The sequence below is a fragment of the Gossypium arboreum genome, chromosome 10 (genome assembly GCF_025698485.1).
Source record: "Gossypium arboreum isolate Shixiya-1 chromosome 10, ASM2569848v2, whole genome shotgun sequence".
Taxonomy (NCBI): Eukaryota; Viridiplantae; Streptophyta; class Magnoliopsida; order Malvales; family Malvaceae; genus Gossypium; species Gossypium arboreum.
In genome coordinates, this window is record NC_069079.1 from 41,176,573 (window position 1) to 41,197,808 (window position 21,236).

At 33.3% G+C, this 21,236-nt stretch overlaps 3 protein-coding genes, 1 long non-coding RNA gene and 3 pseudogenes across 11 annotated transcripts; 3 read left to right on the plus strand and 4 right to left on the minus strand.

Annotated features, from left to right (window-relative positions):
- The first annotated feature begins 2,965 nt into the window (after positions 1 to 2,965).
- LOC108487087 (probable aldo-keto reductase 2) lies at positions 2,966 to 5,112 on the plus strand. Of its 3 annotated transcripts, XM_053020568.1 has the most exons (5): positions 2,976 to 3,652; positions 3,741 to 3,913; positions 4,006 to 4,108; positions 4,562 to 4,935; positions 5,025 to 5,112. In XM_053020568.1, exons 1-4 carry the CDS (start codon positions 3,233 to 3,235, stop codon positions 4,895 to 4,897), a joined length of 1,032 nt encoding a protein of 343 aa, XP_052876528.1. In that variant the 5' UTR covers positions 2,976 to 3,232; the 3' UTR covers positions 4,898 to 4,935; positions 5,025 to 5,112. The 3 variants fall into 3 exon arrangements, with proteins under 3 accessions (XP_052876529.1, XP_052876528.1, XP_017646808.1); XM_053020569.1 differs by lacking the exon at positions 5,025 to 5,112 and having other exon boundaries at positions 2,966 to 3,652; positions 4,506 to 4,642; XM_017791319.2 differs by having other exon boundaries at positions 2,980 to 3,652; positions 4,562 to 5,112.
- A 546-nt stretch (positions 5,113 to 5,658) lies between these two features.
- On the minus strand, positions 5,659 to 6,818 carry LOC128282040 (probable xyloglucan galactosyltransferase GT14; annotated as a pseudogene).
- Positions 6,809 to 7,405, plus strand: LOC128282367 (probable aldo-keto reductase 3). Its single transcript, XM_053020570.1, has one exon. The coding sequence runs from the start codon at positions 6,836 to 6,838 to the stop codon at positions 7,190 to 7,192; it is 357 nt and encodes a 118-aa protein (XP_052876530.1). The 5' UTR covers positions 6,809 to 6,835; the 3' UTR covers positions 7,193 to 7,405.
- A 545-nt stretch (positions 7,406 to 7,950) lies between these two features.
- LOC108488811 (probable xyloglucan galactosyltransferase GT14) lies at positions 7,951 to 9,410 on the minus strand (annotated as a pseudogene).
- A 2,344-nt stretch (positions 9,411 to 11,754) lies between these two features.
- LOC128282528 (protein TRIGALACTOSYLDIACYLGLYCEROL 1, chloroplastic-like) lies at positions 11,755 to 13,264 on the minus strand (annotated as a pseudogene).
- Positions 13,265 to 13,419: 155 nt separating this feature from the next.
- LOC108487151 (protein TRIGALACTOSYLDIACYLGLYCEROL 1, chloroplastic) lies at positions 13,420 to 15,662 on the minus strand. 6 transcript variants are annotated; one of them, XM_053019691.1, is made up of 3 exons: positions 15,517 to 15,662; positions 14,767 to 14,863; positions 13,420 to 14,683 (listed from the first exon to the last, which is right to left on the minus strand). In XM_053019691.1, exons 2-3 carry the CDS (start codon positions 14,811 to 14,813, stop codon positions 13,681 to 13,683), a joined length of 1,050 nt encoding a protein of 349 aa, XP_052875651.1. In that variant the 5' UTR covers positions 14,814 to 14,863; positions 15,517 to 15,662; the 3' UTR covers positions 13,420 to 13,680. The 6 variants fall into 6 exon arrangements, with proteins under 6 accessions (XP_052875651.1, XP_017646903.1, XP_017646901.1 ...); XM_017791414.2 differs by having other exon boundaries at positions 13,420 to 14,686; XM_017791412.2 differs by having other exon boundaries at positions 13,420 to 14,695.
- A 1,824-nt stretch (positions 15,663 to 17,486) lies between these two features.
- LOC128281712 (uncharacterized) lies at positions 17,487 to 20,185 on the plus strand. The gene is made up of 3 exons (XR_008271975.1): positions 17,487 to 17,594; positions 18,543 to 18,614; positions 19,982 to 20,185. It is a non-coding gene; the product is annotated as an uncharacterized LOC128281712 (long non-coding RNA).
- The last annotated feature ends 1,051 nt before the right edge of the window (positions 20,186 to 21,236 follow it).

Genomic DNA, 21,236 nt, shown 5'->3' on the forward strand with positions numbered 1-21,236 from the left:
GATGAAAGACTCATGTTTTAGCATATAAATCAACCAAAGTTCATTATTCCAACAACAATTTTCAATTAGTCTTACTTACGAGAAATTAGAATAATTACAACAGGAATTGTTTCAACCACCCTGAACTTGAAATGAAAATGTAAGCTGAAAACTATTAAAATAACTCTATATTCTAGAGTTATTAAAGGGAAGTAAAGTTCCTCGTAATGGAGCCCAACTCCATAAGCCAGTGAACCCCAAGCACCACATCATACCCTTTCAAAGCCAATAACAAATTCATGACCTTGAGATTCCCATTGGACCCCCTAAACATTCCATTAGTAAACAAAAAGCCTCCATTAGCCATAGTCACCTTTAAACTATACTACTTCCAAACATGTATGTCCAACATCTTAGCCAATTTCACATCCAAGAAATTGCGAGTACTCCCTCAATCAATGAATACCACTGCTAAATGGTCAACAAACTTGGTTTTCACCCTCATGGTACCGCCCCTAAGAGCCCTGCATAGCATGTAGAGAAATAGTAGGAGCCATAAAATCAGATGGCAAAGATACTCTCTTTCATTCACACAGTCTAAAAAAATCTTCATGATCACTTATTACCTATGGCTAGGCATGAACTTAGCCCCACACCAACAGTAGAGCCCCTTCTTTTTCCTATCTTGAATTTCAAAGAGAGAAGGTAACTTAGCCCTCGATCCACCACTCATAGAAAGAGCTTTAGCTAATGTCAATCCTTAACTGGAAACCTGACTTGCTACTGTTGGAGAAGAATTCTTAGCAATCCATGTACTAGGAAACAATGAACTAATCCTAAAAGGTGAAAAAGACTAAGAAGAAGCAGCCCGCTCCTCTGATCAGTCAGCAAAATAAAATCGACTTGCTTAGCCTTATGCAAACACTCAATTAAGTCCTTAAGTTTGAACAATCTAACACACTAACCTATCTCCAACTTCAAATTGTTAATAAAAAATACTACAGGCATACAATTCTGACAATTGTAACTAGATGAGAATACTTACAAAAGATTCGTAGTATTTATCTAATGTTCTTTTCTACTTCAAGGAAACTAACTCAACAATTGGATCTTGGAACGTATTAGGGGCAAACATTTCCTTCATCTAGTTAAAGTAAGAGTCATATTCCAACAATAAAACCTTTTCTTTTGTTGGCAATAAAAGTGATGCCAATATAAAGCTTTATTGACAACTTCACCCCCTTATCTAAGTCCAAAACTAACATATTCAACAACCACGCATCCACTAGCATCCCTGACAACCTCCTTAACAGGCAGACCTAGAAGAGCACCCAAAATGCCTTTGCTTCCATAGGGTGAATCACTCTCTGCATACCCTCCATAGAAGGCACTAACTTACTTAAATAATGTTCAAATAACCCTTTGATCTCCATTTGCAACTCAAACTTGATCTCAATCAAGATTTCATCATGCATCACTTACATTCAAGCATCAATTTGGTTCTCTAATTCTTAGTTTTCCTTTGAAGTGTGAGAAACATTATCACCACCAACCATAACTTGGCTCTAATACCAAAATGATGCGACCCAAAATAACTCACAAAGAAGGAAGGAGGAAGAAGAAGAGTGAAAACAATTGTGTGTGAGAGAAAGAGAGATGAGAGTTTTGGAATGATTTCTTTAGTTGGTAACAAAGTAACTACTCCTATCTTTAATACCCAATCATTGCATTTTACGTCTGTTAATACCTTTACAACCAATCGCGAAAGGGAAACGCATTGTTTCACTTAAACAATTCTATAACAAAAAAATAACAAATTTAACAAAAAATAACAACCAAAGCAAAATGCTACTATTTTGCTTATTCAATTATTTTGCTCATAACGCATTGATGGTGCCTATGTGTAGAGCTGAAATAAGCGCCTAAAACGACTGCAGGATGGTGGTTGTGGGTTAAAATAAAAAAAGTCCAAAGAGAAAACTATATGGAGAAATAAATTTTAATTTTTATATAAAAATAATATATTATAAAATATTAAAAATATTCAACACTTTTTCTAATTTTCAATATGTTTAAATATTTCACAAGATATATTTTTGTTTATATATTATTTTTAAAATATTTTTGAACTTTTATAAAAAAATGTTTTTATGTACTTTTTATTTTGAAATTGTTATAATTATAATTTTTTGAATTTTAAGATTATGACTAAATTAATTGAATATGCAAACATCGAGATAAAATTTTGTTGAATTTTTTAAAATTATGACCAAATTAATGGATTGTGTAAAATGTTAAAAGGCTATATTTCTATTACAATATTCAAAATAAGAAATGCTAACATTTCATCTAATGACCAAAAGTATTTTAAAAGTGAGGTGACTACAAAATGAAATTAAGCTAATAAGAGTGACTAAAACAACAAAATTTTAAAGTAGGTGACAAAAATAAAAATGCTTAAAACTTTGGGTGACTATTAGAGTTGTTCATAGGTTGGGTTACTCATTCATGCCCGAAGACTCGCCGAAATTGAGAGAGTTTGAATAAAAATATTAAACCTGAAAAATGGGTTTGAATAAAAAAATAGATCCGTTTAAAATATGAGTCAAGCTCGGGCTTGAACATTCAAGGCCCAAACCTGACCCGACCCATTTTTAGGTTTCTAATACTTTATATTATGTAATTTTCACATATTATGTAATTTAAAACACATTACAAAAATAAATTTATATTAAATATATAATACTACTCAAATATAAACATTAAAAACTTTAAATATATATAATTATTAAATATTAAAATAATATAATATAAATATTTAAAAATAAAAATAATATGAATCAACCTAAAATGAATTTGAGTTAGTCTTTGATAAATAAAAATACATTTAAATAAAATTTTATATTCAAATTTAAAGTCACTGAATTTAAATAAATATAAATATATTAATATTATTTATAGAATCAACTCATTCCAAATCGAACCCGGCATTAACACCTTAGTCCTTACCATAAAAATCTAAAGCGCAGGTGGTAAAAGACGGCACGGAACCTAGAATGATGTTGGCAGAGTATGTCAAAGTGTTGCATAGGCCCTCACGTCATTTGAGCTACTATAACATTGAGCGTTACGCCATCGGTTTCGAATTTACATCGTCTTTTTAAGTCTCTACCTATCACTTAGCCATCCATTCCATCCTTCCTCAACAACCCACACATACTCAAAACTATTCACCAGAGTTACCACTGAAAACATGGCCGCCACAAAGCTTGGGAGGATCAAGCTGGGTTCTCAGGGCCTGGAAGTGTCGGCACAAGGCCTTGGATGCATGGGGATGTCAGCTTTCTATGGTCCTCCAAAGCCTGAACCCGACATGATAGCTCTCATCCACCATGCTATTAACTCTGGAGTTACATTTCTTGACACCTCTGATGTTTACGGCCCACATACCAATGAAATCCTTCTTGGTAAGGCCCTAAAAGATGGTGTAAGAAACAAGGTTGAGTTGGCTACTAAGTTCGGTATCGATTATACTGATGGGAAAAGGGAAATCCGGGGTGACCCTGTTTATGTAAGGGCTGCTTGTGAAGGTAGCTTGAAACGTCTTGGTGTTGATTGCATTGATCTTTATTATCAGCATCGGGTGGATACAAGGGTTCCCATTGAAGTCACGGTTTGTTTTTGTGTTTAACTTTTGTCCTTTGCCTTACTTTTTCTTCTATTGTTGTGATCTGTATTATGGATTGTTTTTAAATAACCAGATTGGAGAACTGAAGAAATTAGTTGAAGAAGGTAAAGTGAAGTACATAGGTTTATCCGAGGCTTCTGCATCGACCATTAGGAGGGCTCATGCGGTTCATCCAATAACTGCTGTGCAATTGGAGTGGTCATTGTGGTCTAGGGATGTTGAGGCTGACATAATTCCTACTTGCAGGTTGTTTATCAATAAGGGACTTACCAAATTTTGTTGAAAAAGTTACTGATTTGGGTTTCTTTATTTTGATGTGATTCTTTTGAATTTCTCAGGGAACTTGGGATTGGCATTGTTGCTTACAGTCCTCTGGGGAGAGGGTTCTTTTCATCTGGCCCCAAAATGATGGAAACTTTGTCCGAAGGTGACTTTAGAAAGGTTTGTTCTTTGTAACTGTGTTTCACAATTGCATATTTGTTCATAAGAAGAATGATTTATCTGTTACTTTTTGGCATATCTAATTTCATGTTCTTGGTAGATTGTCCTAATTGATACATGTGAATCAGATAGAATCTAGAGTAATACTGACATAACAATCTTTAAGAGCTTCCAGGCATGATGGCTACTATTTTTCTTAATGCTTAAAATGTTCTGCAATATTCTCCTCTTTCCAGGCAGAGGGCTAACCATAATATTTTTGTCCCTAAATATGGTCCCTCCCTTGAGTTTTGCTAGGCTGCAAATATCTCTTTAGAGTTACTTTTATAGGTTTAAAACAAAATTTGAGTGAAGGCTTTCTAAAATGTCTTGAATTATGAATCTGTGTTATTTACAGAGAAAGGGCTGGTGCTGTATGAGATAATCATTTGAATGAATTTTCATTTGTTGCAGTATCTCCCAAGGTTCCAGCCAGAAAATCTGGAGCATAACAAACGCCTGTACGAGCGAGTTAATGAGATAGCAGTGAAGAAGGGATGCACCCCATCACAACTTGCATTGGCCTGGGTCCATCACCAAGGGAACGATGTCTGTCCCATTCCTGGAACTACCAAGATCGAAAACTTCAATCAGAACATTGGAGCTTTGTCCGTGAAATTAACACCCGAAGAGATGGCAGAGCTAGAATCCATTGCTTCAGCAGGTTCAGTGAAGGGAGACCGATATGGTGGCACTATCGCAACCTACTATGAATCGGATACTCCTCCCTTGTCTTCATGGAAACCTTAAATGAGAGCATACTTGTTCAAATCAATACAATCTTTAAGGTGAGTTATGAACCTAATGTAAGGCCCCTACTTTTTTTTTAGAATAAATTTTCTGTGAGATTTAATAATAAAAGGGCTTTTGGTGATAGGTTGTGCAAGCTTGGTTGTAGCTATATCTACGTTTGTAATATGTTGAGAATGTCGATTCCAGGTTAATAAAGCAAAAGTTTCTATCAAGTTGCATGATAATACTTACATATATTATTCGTATTTTTGTTCTTTTACACATGTCTAGCATTTCTGTTCGAAATCATTTAAAAAATAGTTAAATACATAAATATCAATATTCAATGTTCATGTGGATAATACAAATGATGATTTTTCCCCTAATACCTCTTCTCAATTGCCTGGCAAATCGATTAAATATTGGCTGGATCTTTTCTTCCTCTTTTAGATATTCTATCTCATATAAGGAAGAAATCTTAAAATAATGTTAAAAAGGTAAAGCATGTTTGGATATTTGAATCTATCATCAGCAAAAGAAAAATAAGATGTATTCAAATAATATGAGTAATATCTGCGTGTGCTAAAAACGAAAATTATAATTATTGAAAGATTTCTGATTATTTTAAAAGAAATTTTTGAAATGTAATCTACTTGAAATCGTTAAACCTCTCAACACATTCTATTTATTATCTTCAGCGGAGATTTTAATATAGAATCCATGCAATCATCATTAGTTTTCTTAGGCTGATAATGAATGTAAAGAAGAAACCATTTACCTAACCAACAAGTGTTAGGTGGATACATAGGTTCGGACTTTGAAGGAAAAGAAATAAAACAATGGGAAATCTTATCAGGAGTTTATAAATAATCAATGAATTAATGTTTGCGTAAGTTTTGTATTTGTAAGCTGATCTTCGTTCTTTAAAATAATTGCTCCAATGGAGGGTCTCCCATTATTCCAGATAATTTCAACTTCCAACAGTTCCATGCTGCAAATCCAACACTGGGATCCTTTTCTTCCTTCGCATCTTTCTTAACTTTTTCAACTCTCTTACAGCGATTTCAAGTGCATCCTCAATTCCAGACTTGGGGTCTCCATATCACCTTTGGGATTAGCTTTACAACTTCTTTTCTCATAGCTACCACTCGATCCTCCGGAAATCGAGACAGGCTCTCATTTATGCTCACACTGCCATGTTTGATGTCATTTGCAGGAATGTACACCGAGTAGCTGGTGTAATTCTTTGGGAAGTACCATATATATTGTGCATATGCAGAATAAGGATGGAAAAATACGGGAATGCAGCCTGCCAGGATCGAATTGAACATCGAACACCTAGTGTATGAGTCCCCCGGAGGATGCAAACAGAAGACCGAGTTGCGAAACACCTTGATTACTTGAACTGGAGTGCCACACTTGTTTGCACTGGAGTTGCAATCGAGCAACTTGCATATGTTTTTTGAGGTTAAACATTTGTTGATAATCTGGATACGGATCGAGTCATTCATGGTTGGATGTGGAGCACTGGCAAAATAGAACAGGTATCGCCTTTTCCGACTCCTCACTTGTTTCTGCCAATGGATTACGTCGATGTAGGTTGATGGACGAAAGTAAGTCGGATATGGTACGGAAAATTCATTGCAATAAGAGCTTGTTTCTGTAGATAACATTGTCATATTCATTGATTCAGGCAATGGCATAAGCTTGTTCCCCCCCAATCCGGTTGATTTCCAGATCGTCTACGAAAATACCAAGCAATCCTCCCTGCAACGAAGAAATGGTCTCGACCCCATAACCGCTTCCATTCAGCTCGGTTTCGAAGCCAGTCGACGATATCATAAGGCAAACAATCTCTTACAGTTGTGTTATAGTCCCAAAGATAACGACCAACATCGAGGCCAGCATAGGAGGGTACGAAAACAGCTGCTGGTGCTGTATGAGATAATCATTTGAATGAATTTTCATTTGTTGCAGTATCTCCCAAGGTTCCAGCCAGAAAATCTGGAGCATAACAAACGCCTGTACGAGCGAGTTAATGAGATAGCAGTGAAGAAGGGATGCACCCCATCACAACTTGCATTGGCCTGGGTCCATCACCAAGGGAACGATGTCTGTCCCATTCCTGGAACTACCAAGATCGAAAACTTCAATCAGAACATTGGAGCTTTGTCCGTGAAATTAACACCCGAAGAGATGGCAGAGCTAGAATCCATTGCTTCAGCAGGTTCAGTGAAGGGAGACCGATATGGTGGCACTATCGCAACCTACTATGAATCGGATACTCCTCCCTTGTCTTCATGGAAACCTTAAATGAGAGCATACTTGTTCAAATCAATACAATCTTTAAGGTGAGTTATGAACCTAATGTAAGGCCCTACTTTTTTTTAGAATAAATTTTCTGTGAGATTTAATAATAAAAGGGCTTTTGGTGATAGGTTGTGCAAGCTTGGTTGTAGCTATATCTACGTTTGTAATATGTTGAGAATGTCGATTCCAGGTTAATAAAGCAAAAGTTTCTATCAAGTTGCATGATAATACTTACATATATTATTCGTATTTTTGTTCTTTTACACATGTCTAGCATTTCTGTTCGAAATCATTTAAAAAATAGTTAAATACATAAATATCAATATTCAATGTTCATGTGGATAATACAAATGATGATTTTTCCCTAATACCTCTTCTCAATTGCCTGGCAAATCGATTAAATATTGGCTGGATCTTTTCTTCCTCTTTTAGATATTCTATCTCATATAAGGAAGAAATCTTAAAATAATGTTAAAAAGGTAAAGCATGTTTGGATATTTGAATCTATCATCAGCAAAAGAAAAATAAGATGTATTCAAATAATATGAGTAATATCTGCGTGTGCTAAAAACGAAAATTATAATTATTGAAAGATTTCTGATTATTTTAAAAGAAATTTTTGAAATGTAATCTACTTGAAATCGTTAAACCTCTCAACACATTCTATTTATTATCTTCAGCGGAGATTTTAATATAGAATCCATGCAATCATCATTAGTTTTCTTAGGCTGATAATGAATGTAAAGAAGAAACCATTTACCTAACCAACAAGTGTTAGGTGGATACATAGGTTCGGACTTTGAAGGAAAAGAAATAAAACAATGGGAAATCTTATCAGGAGTTTATAAATAATCAATGAATTAATGTTTGCGTAAGTTTTGTATTTGTAAGCTGATCTTCGTTCTTTAAAATAATTGCTCCAATGGAGGGTCTCCCATTATTCCAGATAATTTCAACTTCCAACAGTTCCATGCTGCAAATCCAACACTGGGATCCTTTTCTTCCTTCGCATCTTTCTTAACTTTTTCAACTCTCTTACAGCGATTTCAAGTGCATCCTCAATTCCAGACTTGGGGTCTCCATATCACCTTTGGGATTAGCTTTACAACTTCTTTTCTCATAGCTACCACTCGATCCTCCGGAAATCGAGACAGGCTCTCATTTATGCTCACACTGCCATGTTTGATGTCATTTGCAGGAATGTACACCGAGTAGCTGGTGTAATTCTTTGGGAAGTACCATATATATTGTGCATATGCAGAATAAGGATGGAAAAATACGGGAATGCAGCCTGCCAGGATCGAATTGAACATCGAACACCTAGTGTATGAGTCCCCCGGAGGATGCAAACAGAAGACCGAGTTGCGAAACACCTTGATTACTTGAACTGGAGTGCCACACTTGTTTGCACTGGAGTTGCAATCGAGCAACTTGCATATGTTTTTTGAGGTTAAACATTTGTTGATAATCTGGATACGGATCGAGTCATTCATGGTTGGATGTGGAGCACTGGCAAAATAGAACAGGTATCGCCTTTTCCGACTCCTCACTTGTTTCTGCCAATGGATTACGTCGATGTAGGTTGATGGACGAAAGTAAGTCGGATATGGTACGGAAAATTCATTGCAATAAGAGCTTGTTTCTGTAGATAACATTGTCATATTCATTGATTCAGGCAATGGCATAAGCTTGTTCCCCCCCAATCCGGTTGATTTCCAGATCGTCTACGAAAATACCAAGCAATCCTCCCTGCAACGAAGAAATGGTCTCGACCCCATAACCGCTTCCATTCAGCTCGGTTTCGAAGCCAGTCGACGATATCATAAGGCAAACAATCTCTTACAGTTGTGTTATAGTCCCAAAGATAACGACCAACATCGAGGCCAGCATAGGAGGGTACGAAAACAGCTGAAGCCATCGATGAATTATTGGTTAAACACTTGTATTGTTTCATCCTGTTATGGAAAATAACTTCAAGCAAAAACTGGTTTGTTTCAAACTAATTCATATCAGATAAATCACCTTGGGGGGTTTCAATCCTAGGGCCAAACCCCGAATTCATAATCGACGAACACATATCGAACCACTTATTAAGTGTTCGAGAATCTTTTAGCGAATCAGAATTGAATCTACTCGGAAGACGATGAACATACATGTATTTACCTGAACATGGATTATCTCTTTTCCCATCAATGGGAAAATTCTGGGAATCTTTGTCCATGGTAAAGGTATGAAGTAAAAAGGGGACTTCATTGTTGACATGAGATAGACCTGAATAATCCAAGCAAAACAAAACAGAAAACAATGGAAACAAGAATAGCAAACCAGAGTTGATTGCTTTGCTTCACCATTTTTTGCTCATAGCCATAAACAAAAACAAAGCTGAATTAGATTGCTTGTGAAACGAGAAAGAAAAAATGTAATAGGATATCAGTCAGTGCTATATTACTTATGATCTAAGGAAGATATTAAAAGGTTAAACTCCATAGCAAGGTTGATTCCATTGATGGAAACTTCAAACCCCACGTATGAATATCCTTTTGATTGCATATACCAAAGTAGTTATTACAATTTACAACTTGTAATTCGTGTTCGTATATTTCTATTTGTGGTAATTGTATTTAATTTACTATGTATTATATAAATTTTGAATATCACTACACAAAAATTTAAAAAAATTAATGCTTTTATTTTAATTTATCAAAATTTGAACCTTGTATTTAAAAAAAAAAATTAATCATTTTAATAAATTCATAAATTTGAATTTTTTTTAATTTCGTGGATATAAAGTGTTGATTATTTTGATATCAAGGTAAAATTTTAACAATAAGTTATTAGATTTTATAAAATTCAATAACCAAATTTTGATAAATTAAAATATACCAACTTCTCAGGTTCTTCTTTTAAAAGGAATTTCTCAATTTTGTAAAAAAAAAAAAAGAATATTAATGTCATCTCATGCTTTTATTTTCCTTATTATTATTTCATATTATATTTATGTAGTGTAATCATATTGCATATGGTGAGTTTTATCAACAATTGATATGTTTCTTTACACTTTCTGTAAAGTTTAATTAAATGACTCACCACCATTTATTTTGATCTTTTATCACTTAGGATTTCATAATTTAATTTTGCGGACTAAATAACTACTATGGTGCGGGTAATTCCATTTTACTCTTTTTTTTCCCCTTAAACAAAATGATTCAATCTAGCAAATTTGCTATGGGATTAATTTCGGTAGGATTAAGAAAATGATAATAGCAAATTTAATTATTGTATCAAAGAAGTTAATATTAATAGTGGATATGTTGTTATGGATAAAAACCATCTCAAGGAGTCATGATATTTTGTTTTGGTTCAAGTTGTAATTTTATATGGAATATTAGATGCTATACGTTTATTTTTCTTATAAAGGGTAGCGTTTCGAGTTATTCAAGGATTAGATTTTGTAACGATGTTAATTGAAGATTTGAATATAAGTCATTTTGTCATTAGGATTGATGCCAATAGAAGACTTGATTACAAATATTTAGTCATTCTATCTGTGATTAAAGGGTCCATTTGGATAGTGGTGATAAAATGTATGTTGGATTCAAACTCATAAATAGCGATAAGATTAAAATAAAAATAACCATTAAGGACAACCAATTAAAATCTATGTATATATTTTTTATGGAAGAATGTATATAATAAATTATCAAAACTTGTCAAAAGTATATTTGAATTAAATAATAAAATAAAATTTATACTATGTTTGACATAAGTATTCAACTAGTTTGTGAAAATGAATATTAATGAAATGTTAGATTGAATTGATAAATTATTTATATATTTAATACTTATTATGTTATATAGTTATTTAAGTATTTTAATTAGTTAACTATTTATCTTATATATATATATATAAACATTCTATATTATTCTGAATAAAATGTAAATATATATTTAAACAATTCAAAATTTTAAAATAAAATATTGTATAATAACTATAAAAAAGATTGAAAGAAAATGGTACAGCTGCAACTTCCATCATTGAAGTTCAGAGTTGAATGAATAAAACAAACTAAAAACAGATCTTCCCTCTGATTTCTTTCTTTCAAACAGAAAAGTTGCCACAATGTTGCATGTGAATAAAACCATTTTACACAAAGTGGCAACCATTGATTTCCAAATAAGAAAATATCTTATCATTCTAATAAAATTAAAATCACTTCAGGCAACAATTCTTTTAAAATACTCGTATTTCAATGTATATGTGGATGTGGATGTGGATGTGAAACTATAACCCTTTAAGGACCCTCCAGCTACATAAAAAATAAGCTTTAAAACATTTCAACATACCATCTTGGATGCATATTCATATCTTATACACCCAAATCCGAGTAACATAGAGTAATGTTGAGTCACTGACAACAGAAAGGGAGGGACAAACTAGCCAAAGATTGCAAGACTTTATACAGAACCTTATAGTTCCTCTATGTTATCTGTCCTCTAGGAGCCATCCATTGAACAACATTGAGATAGGTGTAAAGAGTTAGATGCTGACAAAGAGGCCAACCTGGTTATACACAGTTTTTCAGAATCTCGGCTCCTTGGAAGAAGCAATATGAGAGTGCAAAATCAGCCATGAAAATACCAACAAGAGAAATAACCACAGCTGATGTTGTTGATTCGCCAACACCTTTGGCTCCTCCCATGGTGGTAACTCCCCAAGCACAGCTCACAATAGATATGATCATACCAAACACTTGAGACTTAATCATTGCACTAATTATATCCCATGATCGAAGAGCCCTTTGCAGAATCTAAGATGATATTAATGCTAATCCCATAAACACTATCAGCCAGCAGCGCACTTGATGCCATCCCTACTGTGAAACACATTAGAGTCAAAAATGGTAAAGCTAAAGAGGAAGCAATGACTCTGGGTGTCACAAATAATCAACAGGGTTTGATCCAAGAACTCTCAGCGTGTCTGTTTGCTCGGAGACCTGCATCGTTCCTAATTCTGCGGCAAATGCACTGCCAATACGCCCGGCAACCACAATTGATGTAACCACAGGACTTAGCTCCCTTGAGAACGCTAAGGCCAATACCCCCAACTGATCGGTTCAAACCCAATCGGGTAAATTCTCTTACAAACTGAATGGTAAAGGCCATGCCAACAAATGCTGAAGTTAGAAGACAAACTCCAACTGATTTAGGTCCAACTCTCTCCAGTTGTTGGAGGGTATTCCTCCAGTGGACTTTACCCTTTAGAGTTCGAATGATAACCTGTCCAGCAAGGACAAGAACAGATAATCCTCTCCATAAGTACTTTGGAGGAGACCATTTGCTAAAGAATGTTTGGGTTCTGAGGAGGGTGCATGGTTCGTATTGATGTCTTCTTCTATTACAGGGGCATATGCATGGCCATCATCTGCGTTGGAAATCACAAACAATCTAGTTTTGCGGATTGGTGTTAGAAATCTAAGACTCTGACCTCTTCCATTGAAGCTAAGTTGACTTGAATTCCAACCTCTGAGTTTCATGCGGCCATTGGATCTGATAGAGCTCCTTCTACAATCACTGTGTTTAAAGATATTAAATCTCACAGATGAAGTTCAAAGAAGGAATTTAGGAGCGAGAGAGAAACTGACCTACTAGAAAAGTAATATGTTGGATGAAGTTGAGAAGTTGTTTGCATCTTTGGCCCCTCTTCCTTGAACTTCTGTAGTATGAAATTTCAAATAAAACCTAAAAAAGTTTGAAGATTACTCCAATCAAGCTAAAGAATTACACAAAAACGTTTCTTTTTGGTTCCCAGAGAAATAGCATTTGCACCCAAAAATTAGCAAAAATAAAAATAAAAAAGATTTGTCTAGTACCTTTACAAGAAAAAAAATCAGGTTTTTTTTTCCATATGCTATAGCAAGATGCAATGACTACACAAAGAATCAATTAAAAAGTATATTTTGGTATTATTCATATTTAAGTTGAAATTTAAAAGTACTAATCTTTGTTAAATGTTAACTGCTTTGATAGTTTTTTTTTTTAATGAACTAAGAACATTAGTGTGAGATTGGATTGACCTCCCCCTTCAAATATCCAAGTTATTGCTCAAATTTAAGCAAAATTGTAGATATAGGCAGTTATTGAAATACCCAGAATTTAAAATACTCGTATTTCAATGTATATGTGGATGTGGATGTGGATGTGAAACTATAACCCTTTAAGGACCCTCCAGCTACATAAAAAATAAGCTTTAAAACATTTCAACATACCATCTTGGATGCATATTCATATCTTATACACCCAAATCCGAGTAACATAGAGTAATGTTGAGTCACTGACAACAGAAAAGGGAGGGACAAACTAGCCAAAGATTGCAAGACTTTATACAGAACCTATATAGTTCCCCTCTATGTTATCTGTCCTCTAGGAGCCATCCATTGAACAACATTGAGATAGGTGTAAAGAGTTAGATGCTGACAAAGAGGCCAACCTGGTTATACACAGTTTTTCAACGAATCTCCGGCTCCTTGGAAGAAGCAATATGAGAGTGCAAAATCAGCCATGAAAATACCAACAAGAGAAATAACCACAGCTGATGTTGTTGATTCGCCAACACCTTTGGCTCCTCCCATGGTGGTAACTCCCCAAGCACAGCTCACAATAGATATGATCATACCAAACACTTGAGACTTAATCATTGCACTAATTATATCCCATGATCGAAGAGCCCTTTGCGCAGAATCTAAGATGATATTAATGCTAATCCCATAAACACTATCAGCCAGCAGCGCACTTGATGCCATCCCTACTGTGAAACACATTAGAGTCAAAAATGGTAAAGCTAAAGAGGAAGCAATGACTCTGGGTGTCACCAAATAATCAACAGGGTTTGATCCAAGAACTCTCAGCGTGTCTGTTTGCTCGGAGACCTGCATCGTTCCTAATTCTGCGGCAAATGCACTGCCAATACGCCCGGCAACCACAATTGATGTAACCACAGGACTTAGCTCCCTTGAGAACGCTAAGGCCAATACCCCACCAACTGATCGGTTCAAACCCAATCGGGTAAATTCTCTTACAAACTGAATGGTAAAGGCCATGCCAACAAATGCTGAAGTTAGAAGACAAACTCCAACTGATTTAGGTCCAACTCTCTCCAGTTGTTGGAGGGTATTCCTCCAGTGGACTTTACCCTTTAGAGTTCGAATGATAACCTGTCCAGCAAGGACAAGAACAGATAATCCTCTCCATAAGTACTTTGGAGGAGACCATTTGCTAAAGAATGTTTCGGGTTCTGAGGAGGGTGCATGGTTCGTATTGATGTCTTCTTCTATTACAGGGGCATATGCATGGCCATCATCTGCGTTGGAAATCACAAACAATCTAGTTTTGCGGATTGGTGTTAGAAATCTAAGACTCTGACCTCTTCCATTGAAGCTAAGTTGACTTGAATTCCAACCTCTGAGTTTCATGCGGCCATTGGATCTGATAGAGCTCCTTCTACAATCACTGTGTTTAAAGATATTAAATCTCACAGATGAAGTTCAAAGAAGGAATTTAGGAGCGAGAGAGAAACTGACCTACTAGAAAAGTAATATGTTGGATGAAGTTGAGAAGTTGTTTGCATCTTTGGCCCCTCTTCCTTGAACTTCTGTAGTATGAAATTTCAAATAAAACCTAAAAAGTTTGAAGATTACTCCAATCAAGCTAAAGAATTACACAAAAACGTTTCTTTTTGGTTCCCAGAGAAATAGCATTTGCACCCAAAATTAGCAAAAATAAAATAAAAAGATTTGTCTAGTACCTTTACAAGAAAAAAATCAGGTTTTTTTTTCCATATGCTATAGCAAGATGCAATGACTACACAAAGAATCAATTAAAAAGTATATTTTGGTATTATTCATATTTAAGTTGAAATTTAAAAGTACTAATCTTTGTTAAATGTTAACTGCTTTGATAGTTTTTTTTTTTTTTTAATGAACTAAGAACATTAGTGTGAGATTGGATTGACCTCCCCCCCCCCTTCAAATATCCAAGTTATTGCTCAAATTTAAGCAAAATTGTAGATATAGGCAGTTATTGAAATACCCAGAAGCAAAATTTTAAAAGTTTATCCCAAGAACGGCTAAAAGTTCAACTAAGCAATCGCCTCAAAATTAATGGGGAAAACTTAATCATAAAGCTTCAACAACAAAAAGAAACTCAGATACATTTCCGCAAATAACACTTAAAAGTAACAAGTTCAAAATGAAAGCAGCAGATAAAACCCCTAAAAATCATGAACAGAACAGAAGAAAATTTGCCGGAAATAATATAAAAATATATAATACCTCAGATTAAAGATGGGAGGTAACGATGGCTGTGGAGATAGATGGCTTGCTTTCCTGTTATCGTCCACAATACCTGCGTGGGGTCTTCTAATTTCTTGAAGGGTAAAATGCATTCAAGCTCACTCTAAAATAGTTTTTTTCCTATTTTAGTCATTTTAATTCTTTTTTCCCAATTTGATCACTCTAATTAAGATAATTGATTAAACTAATCACTCTTATTAAGATAATTGATTAAAATAGTCACTGCCGTTAAAAATTTCATTAATTCATTAATAGATTGCTGACGTGACACATTATTCAATTGAATGAAAACATGTGACACATTTTTTTTTACTTTTGACTAAGCTCAAGGACTTCTTTGTAATTATTCCAAATATTTTAGTCAAAAAGTAGAATAAAAAAAGTGCTACATGTAGTCATTCAATTGGCTAATGTGCCATGTCAATAATATATTATTAAATTAATAAAATTTTTAACTGAGTGACTAGTTCGATCAATTATCTTAATTAGAGTGACCAAATTAAAATTAAAAATTTTAGAGTGACCAAAATAAGAAAAACCTTATTTTAGAGTAACATTGGGTGTAGCTTAACTTTTCTTAAGTAATCTCAAATCAAATAACATTAAAAAATAAATTTAAAAAAAAAGAAAAACTATAATATCCAAAACCCTTTAATCGTAAATAGTGTAATTTCAAAGAAAATATGTGATAGATTCTAGATGATAAATAAAATAAAAATTTATCACTTAAGAGAAAGCTAATGAATACCAAAAGAAATTGAGTGAAAAAGCAAGGCAGGATGTATTAAACTATTAATAGGACTAAATTGCAATGACGTGAAAAGTGATGTGGTCTTAGTGCAACATTGACAGTTTTTTAGGAGTTGACATTTGGGTTTTTGTAAACATAGGCCTGGCTTTGATAACTTGGATAAGGTTCGTAGTATTGCTGATACGGGTAAGGCAAGGTGTAGTAATTGTAAGGATCATGTTAATAATTTCCAAAAGTTTTGATTTGTTTGGGTTTGGTTCGTATTTTGGGTTTGGTACTGAGTTTGACTGGTGGGTTTGCCATCAGAAAAAAATTGTGAGGGTGGAAGTGGTTTATGTTCATTGCACAAATTATGGATACAAGGATTAGACAAGATAGATATAATGATCATGTAAGGGGGTTCACCTTGCTTAGGGTAAAGGGAAGAGCCATTGTGTATGGTAGTTCAATAACGGTGGTTATGAGGTTAATCGAATATGGGAAGTGAGTGTATTAAAGAGAAAGAGTGGATGAGAGACAGAAATCTTGCCTTTGGTTAAGGTTAAGGGTTTATATACCCTTAGCTATGATTCCGAGGTGGTCAAGTGGTCTGTCACCATAGGTTTAGTTAGGGTGGTGATTAGACATGATGTCGATCACTTCAGATAGGACATGGTAGTTGGTGTTAAGAGTGGTGATTAATGCATGAGGCTTATGTGGTGCGGAGCCGAAAGGTGGATGTGAGGAGTGTCTTCAAGGAGTTGTTTTCGAGGAGATTTTCGAGACATGATTTCGAGAAGTGGGCACCCATAAAGTGTGTTTGAGGGGTATGTAATGACCCGAATTTTACCGTTACCGAAAAAGTATATTTTTGGGTCTCCGTTTCTGAAAAATGGATTCGTAAATATTTATTAAAAATATTTACTAAGTAAAATGAGTAGTTAATTAGAGTTTAATTAAGTGAATTTAATTTAATTAAGAGTAATTAAGTAAAAGGACCAAATTGAATAAAGTGTGAAAGTTAAATTATAGATTAAAAGAAAATAAAAAGGACTAAAAGGGAAATTATACAAAAAGTATAAATTGAGGCGGTTTATCGCGAAGAAAATCTAAGATTTTTTTTATGTTTAGTATATTATTATATAATAAAGATACTTTATGTTTTAATTATATTATATTATATTAAATTATATTATATATATAAACTAAAGAAACAAAAGAAAGGAAATAGAAATAGAATGAAACGAAACAGAGAGCGGGGAAGAAAAAGAAAGAAAGAAGGGAAGAAAAGGGAAAATTGAAGGTTTGAAGCTTTAAGCTTTAATAGGTAAGTCAATCAAGCCCTTTTTACTTAATTTTGATGTTTTAGAAGTTTTAGAACAAAGTTTTGATGAAATTAAGTTGATATTTTGAAAGTTATTAGATTTCTAGATATTGTCCATGTTAAATAAAATGATGAATTAAGGGCTAAATTGATAGAAATTCAAGTTAAAAATGATACAAGGATTGAATTGTAAAGTGATTCATAAGTTTTATACTTTAAGGACTAAATTGAAAGAATTTTGAAATTATGGTTTTATGATGAAAAATAGATAATTATGTCTAAGTTTGGTTAAAAATTGAGTAGAAATAAAGTATGAATTAAGATAGAAAAGTAATTGAATTTAGTTAGGATTAAATTGAAATTAAAGTAAATCAATATTTTGTACTAAGACTATTTTGGACAGCAGCAGTAGTCTAAGTTTGAAAATTCACCAAAAATTTTAGAAATTGAATTAGAGGATGAATAAAATATGGAATTAAAACTTATTGAGTCTAGTTTCTTATAGAAGAAACGTTATAAGCAATTGAGTTGTAAATTATGAGATATAATGAATTTTGTGAGATAAGGTCAGAATGAATTCGGGTTCTCCTGTTCTGACTTTGGAAAATCACCAAAAATTGAAGAAAAATAATTAGAGGCTTAAAGTTATGTGTTTAGAATCCATAATGAGTTTATTTTCAGGAGAAATCAACAGGAATATTATCCGAGTTCTGTACTGTGAGATAATTAATTTTTAGTGAAGAAGAGACGAAACTATCAGACAGCAGAATGGGGGTGAATTTAAAGAATAAACTATATTTAATGGCTAAACCAAAAATTCTGAAAATTTTATTGTAAGAAGATTTGTGAGTCTAGTTTCAGGAAAAATTAGCGGATCTTAATTTAGAATTCTGTAACTCAAGATATAAATTAGTAACGTATTAATGATTATGAATTGTATTAATTTCATAGTCAATGTGGTACCGGAAATCTTGGCTAAGAAAGGACAAGACAAAGTCAACTGGAGTTAGCTCGAAAATTACGGTTTGTATTTCTATAATCCGAACTTAGTTATTATTTGTCATATTTATATACATATGGCAATTGTTAGTGTTAAAATTATGATGTTTTACAATTGGAATGGATTGATTTTGGTATGCGATGAATTTATTGAATTTATATTGATTGAAATTATTTTGATTGAATTTATATTGATTGAATTATATAATATATATGATTTATGTAGAAATTTGAATATTGAATGAATGTTATATTGAAAAATATATTGATTGAAAATATGAGGAAATTGATATGAATATATGAGATTGTGATATTTGAATATTTGATATTGAAAAGTGAATTGAATTGTATTGAATTATGAATTAATGAGAATAATTGAAATATATTGTTGAATTGAATGAAATTGTATGAATTGTGAAAATGGGTGAATATATGTGATTATCATAATGGTATATTGATGAAAGAATTATTAAATTGAGAAAGTAAATGAAATACCCTATTAACTAGTCGGGCTGAGTCGGATATAATTGGCATGCCATAGGATCTGGAAGTGTACGGGATTTGCCGGCTTTACTGATCAAACACTTTATGTGTCGTATTTCAGGCACCTCGTGTGTCATATCAGGCACCTCGTGTGTCGTATCAGGCATCTCGTGTGTTGTATCAGACACTTTATGTGTCGTATACTGATCAAGTACTATGTACCGTTTTAGGCACAATGTGCCGTACTGGTGTGTTTGGGTTGGAATCTGTGTATCCGTCAAAGTCTGGGTTTGTTAATAGGGGTAAATAAGTGAAAGATAAATCGAATAAATTTGATTGATCAAGCTATTGAAATGAAACGAGAAATTGAATTGAGAATTGAAAATTTATATATGAAATTGAAAATATGAACCAAAGGTTCATGAAATGATTGGAGTTCGAATTGATGATATATGATGCCACTTGATGAATTGAAATGTGATTTGAGATATTTGAATCGTATGTATATATTGAAAGCTATCAGGGATAGTAAGTTGATATGATATAAATGAAATTGACTGTTATTGAAATGAATTAAAATGGAATATGATTGATAAGTGTATAGTTGAATATAGTTTAATGATATTGAATTGTGAGTAAATTAAGGAAAGCTATACCGAGTAGTAAGTGAAAGAATGGAGTAAATAATAATGGATTTAGTTAAGAATTGAACAATTATGTTATTGTGTTTATTACATGATTTGTATAAAATTTATATAGTAAGTAGTTGAAATTTATGTATGAATAAATAATTGAATAACTGTAATTGTTATTATGATCTTAAGTATTTGTTATATTATTAATTGTTCGGATTATAGAAATACCACTGAGTATACCATACTCAGCGTACGGTTTGTTTCCGTACCCAGGTTAAGTAAAGATAGTACGTTGAATCAGCATCCCAGGACGATCCCGAATTCATTAAGGTAAAGTATGTTGAGTATTGATAGTGGCATGTACCCAGGATGTTTAATGAGAGTCATTTAGGTTGTAGAAGTATTGATGAAATGAGTAAATTATGGTTGGCAACGGTATGTAGTATGAATTTTGAAATTTACTAAAAATTCGTAGTAATTCTAAATTAGTCCCGAATTGAATTTACTGTTCATATTGGACCGCAAGGGCCCATTAAAGGGATGACATCTTAAAACTAGGATGTGTGTGAATATTTATTTTAATTAATGACCATAATTGGATCAGTCTTGTTGGTAATGTCTCGTAACCTGTTCGATGGATTTCGTATAGGGTTAGGGGACGTTACAAATTTAGTGGTATTAGAGCTATTCAGGTTTAGCCGATTCTCGGACTAAATCGAGCTCGGAATTGAGTTTAGAGGTACATGCCACCAAGCCCAACACTATTATAATCCTTCTTATGAGAGAAAGCCTCTAATGATTCAATGAGTACTATTTGTAAATCAAATTTAGTAGTTCTTGTTATTGCAAAACCCTTGACATGAAGGCTCATTAGTTGTGCTACATCTTCTAGTATTATCGTTCATTCGTTGCATGAAAAATGAAACACATGAACATTAGGTCTCTAATGCTAAAACTGGAGGAGAAAGAAAGTGCGACACATAACTCATCTTACCAAAATAATTAACTGTAAATAAACTAATAATATGTAAGTAACAATAGATTTCCTTGTCTAACATTTTTATTTTCTAATTTTTCGGGCTCATAACACTCTTTTATTTGTTCTTGTTGCAACATAAACAATATGTCCTTGTAATCTCAATAAAGAGGTCACTATGAATATTGGGTTTAGAGATTTTCGAATAAAAGATAATAAGGTAGGACATGATAGAGTATATACTAGAGTCCTTTGAGTTTTCTATAAAAATCAACTAATGGAATAGGTTATTTATAAAGTTTAAGGTTAATGTTTTGTGAAAGGGTCTTGACACTCATTGATATCGAGATTCGTTTAAATTTTAAATAGTAAAAGTTTGAAATTTTTAAGGTTTAGGATTAGAGTTTTAATATGGTATTGAAATGGACATCAACGATTATAGGTGTCAATGTTTGTTTATATTTAAAAAATGTTTAGACTTAGGATTCTGTTGGAAAATTTAAATGATCTTTGGAGCCTGTTGAACTCTTATTAAAAATTTAAAAAATCATT

What these genes read in the sequence shown, in the direction of transcription:
- LOC108487087 (XM_053020568.1), top strand. Translation starts at nt 3,233, where the DNA reads ATGGCCGCCACAAAGCTTGGGAGGATCAAGCTGGGTTCTCAGGGCCTG. An exon ending in GGGTTCCCATTGAAGTCACG is followed by an intron (nt 3,653 to 3,740) that starts GTTTGTTTTTGT and finishes TTAAATAACCAG; the next exon opens with ATTGGAGAACTGAAGAAATT. An exon ending in CCGAAGGTGACTTTAGAAAG is followed by an intron (nt 4,109 to 4,561) that starts GTTTGTTCTTTG and finishes CATTTGTTGCAG; the next exon opens with TATCTCCCAAGGTTCCAGCC.
- LOC128282367 (XM_053020570.1), top strand. Translation starts at nt 6,836, where the DNA reads ATGAATTTTCATTTGTTGCAGTATCTCCCAAGGTTCCAGCCAGAAAAT.
- LOC108487151 (XM_017791412.2), bottom strand. Translation starts at nt 14,813, where the DNA reads ATGCAAACAACTTCTCAACTTCATCCAACATATTACTTTTCTAGTAG. An exon ending in ACATATTACTTTTCTAGTAG is followed by an intron (nt 14,696 to 14,766) that starts GTCAGTTTCTCT and finishes CTTTAAACACAG; the next exon opens with TGATTGTAGAAGGAGCTCTA.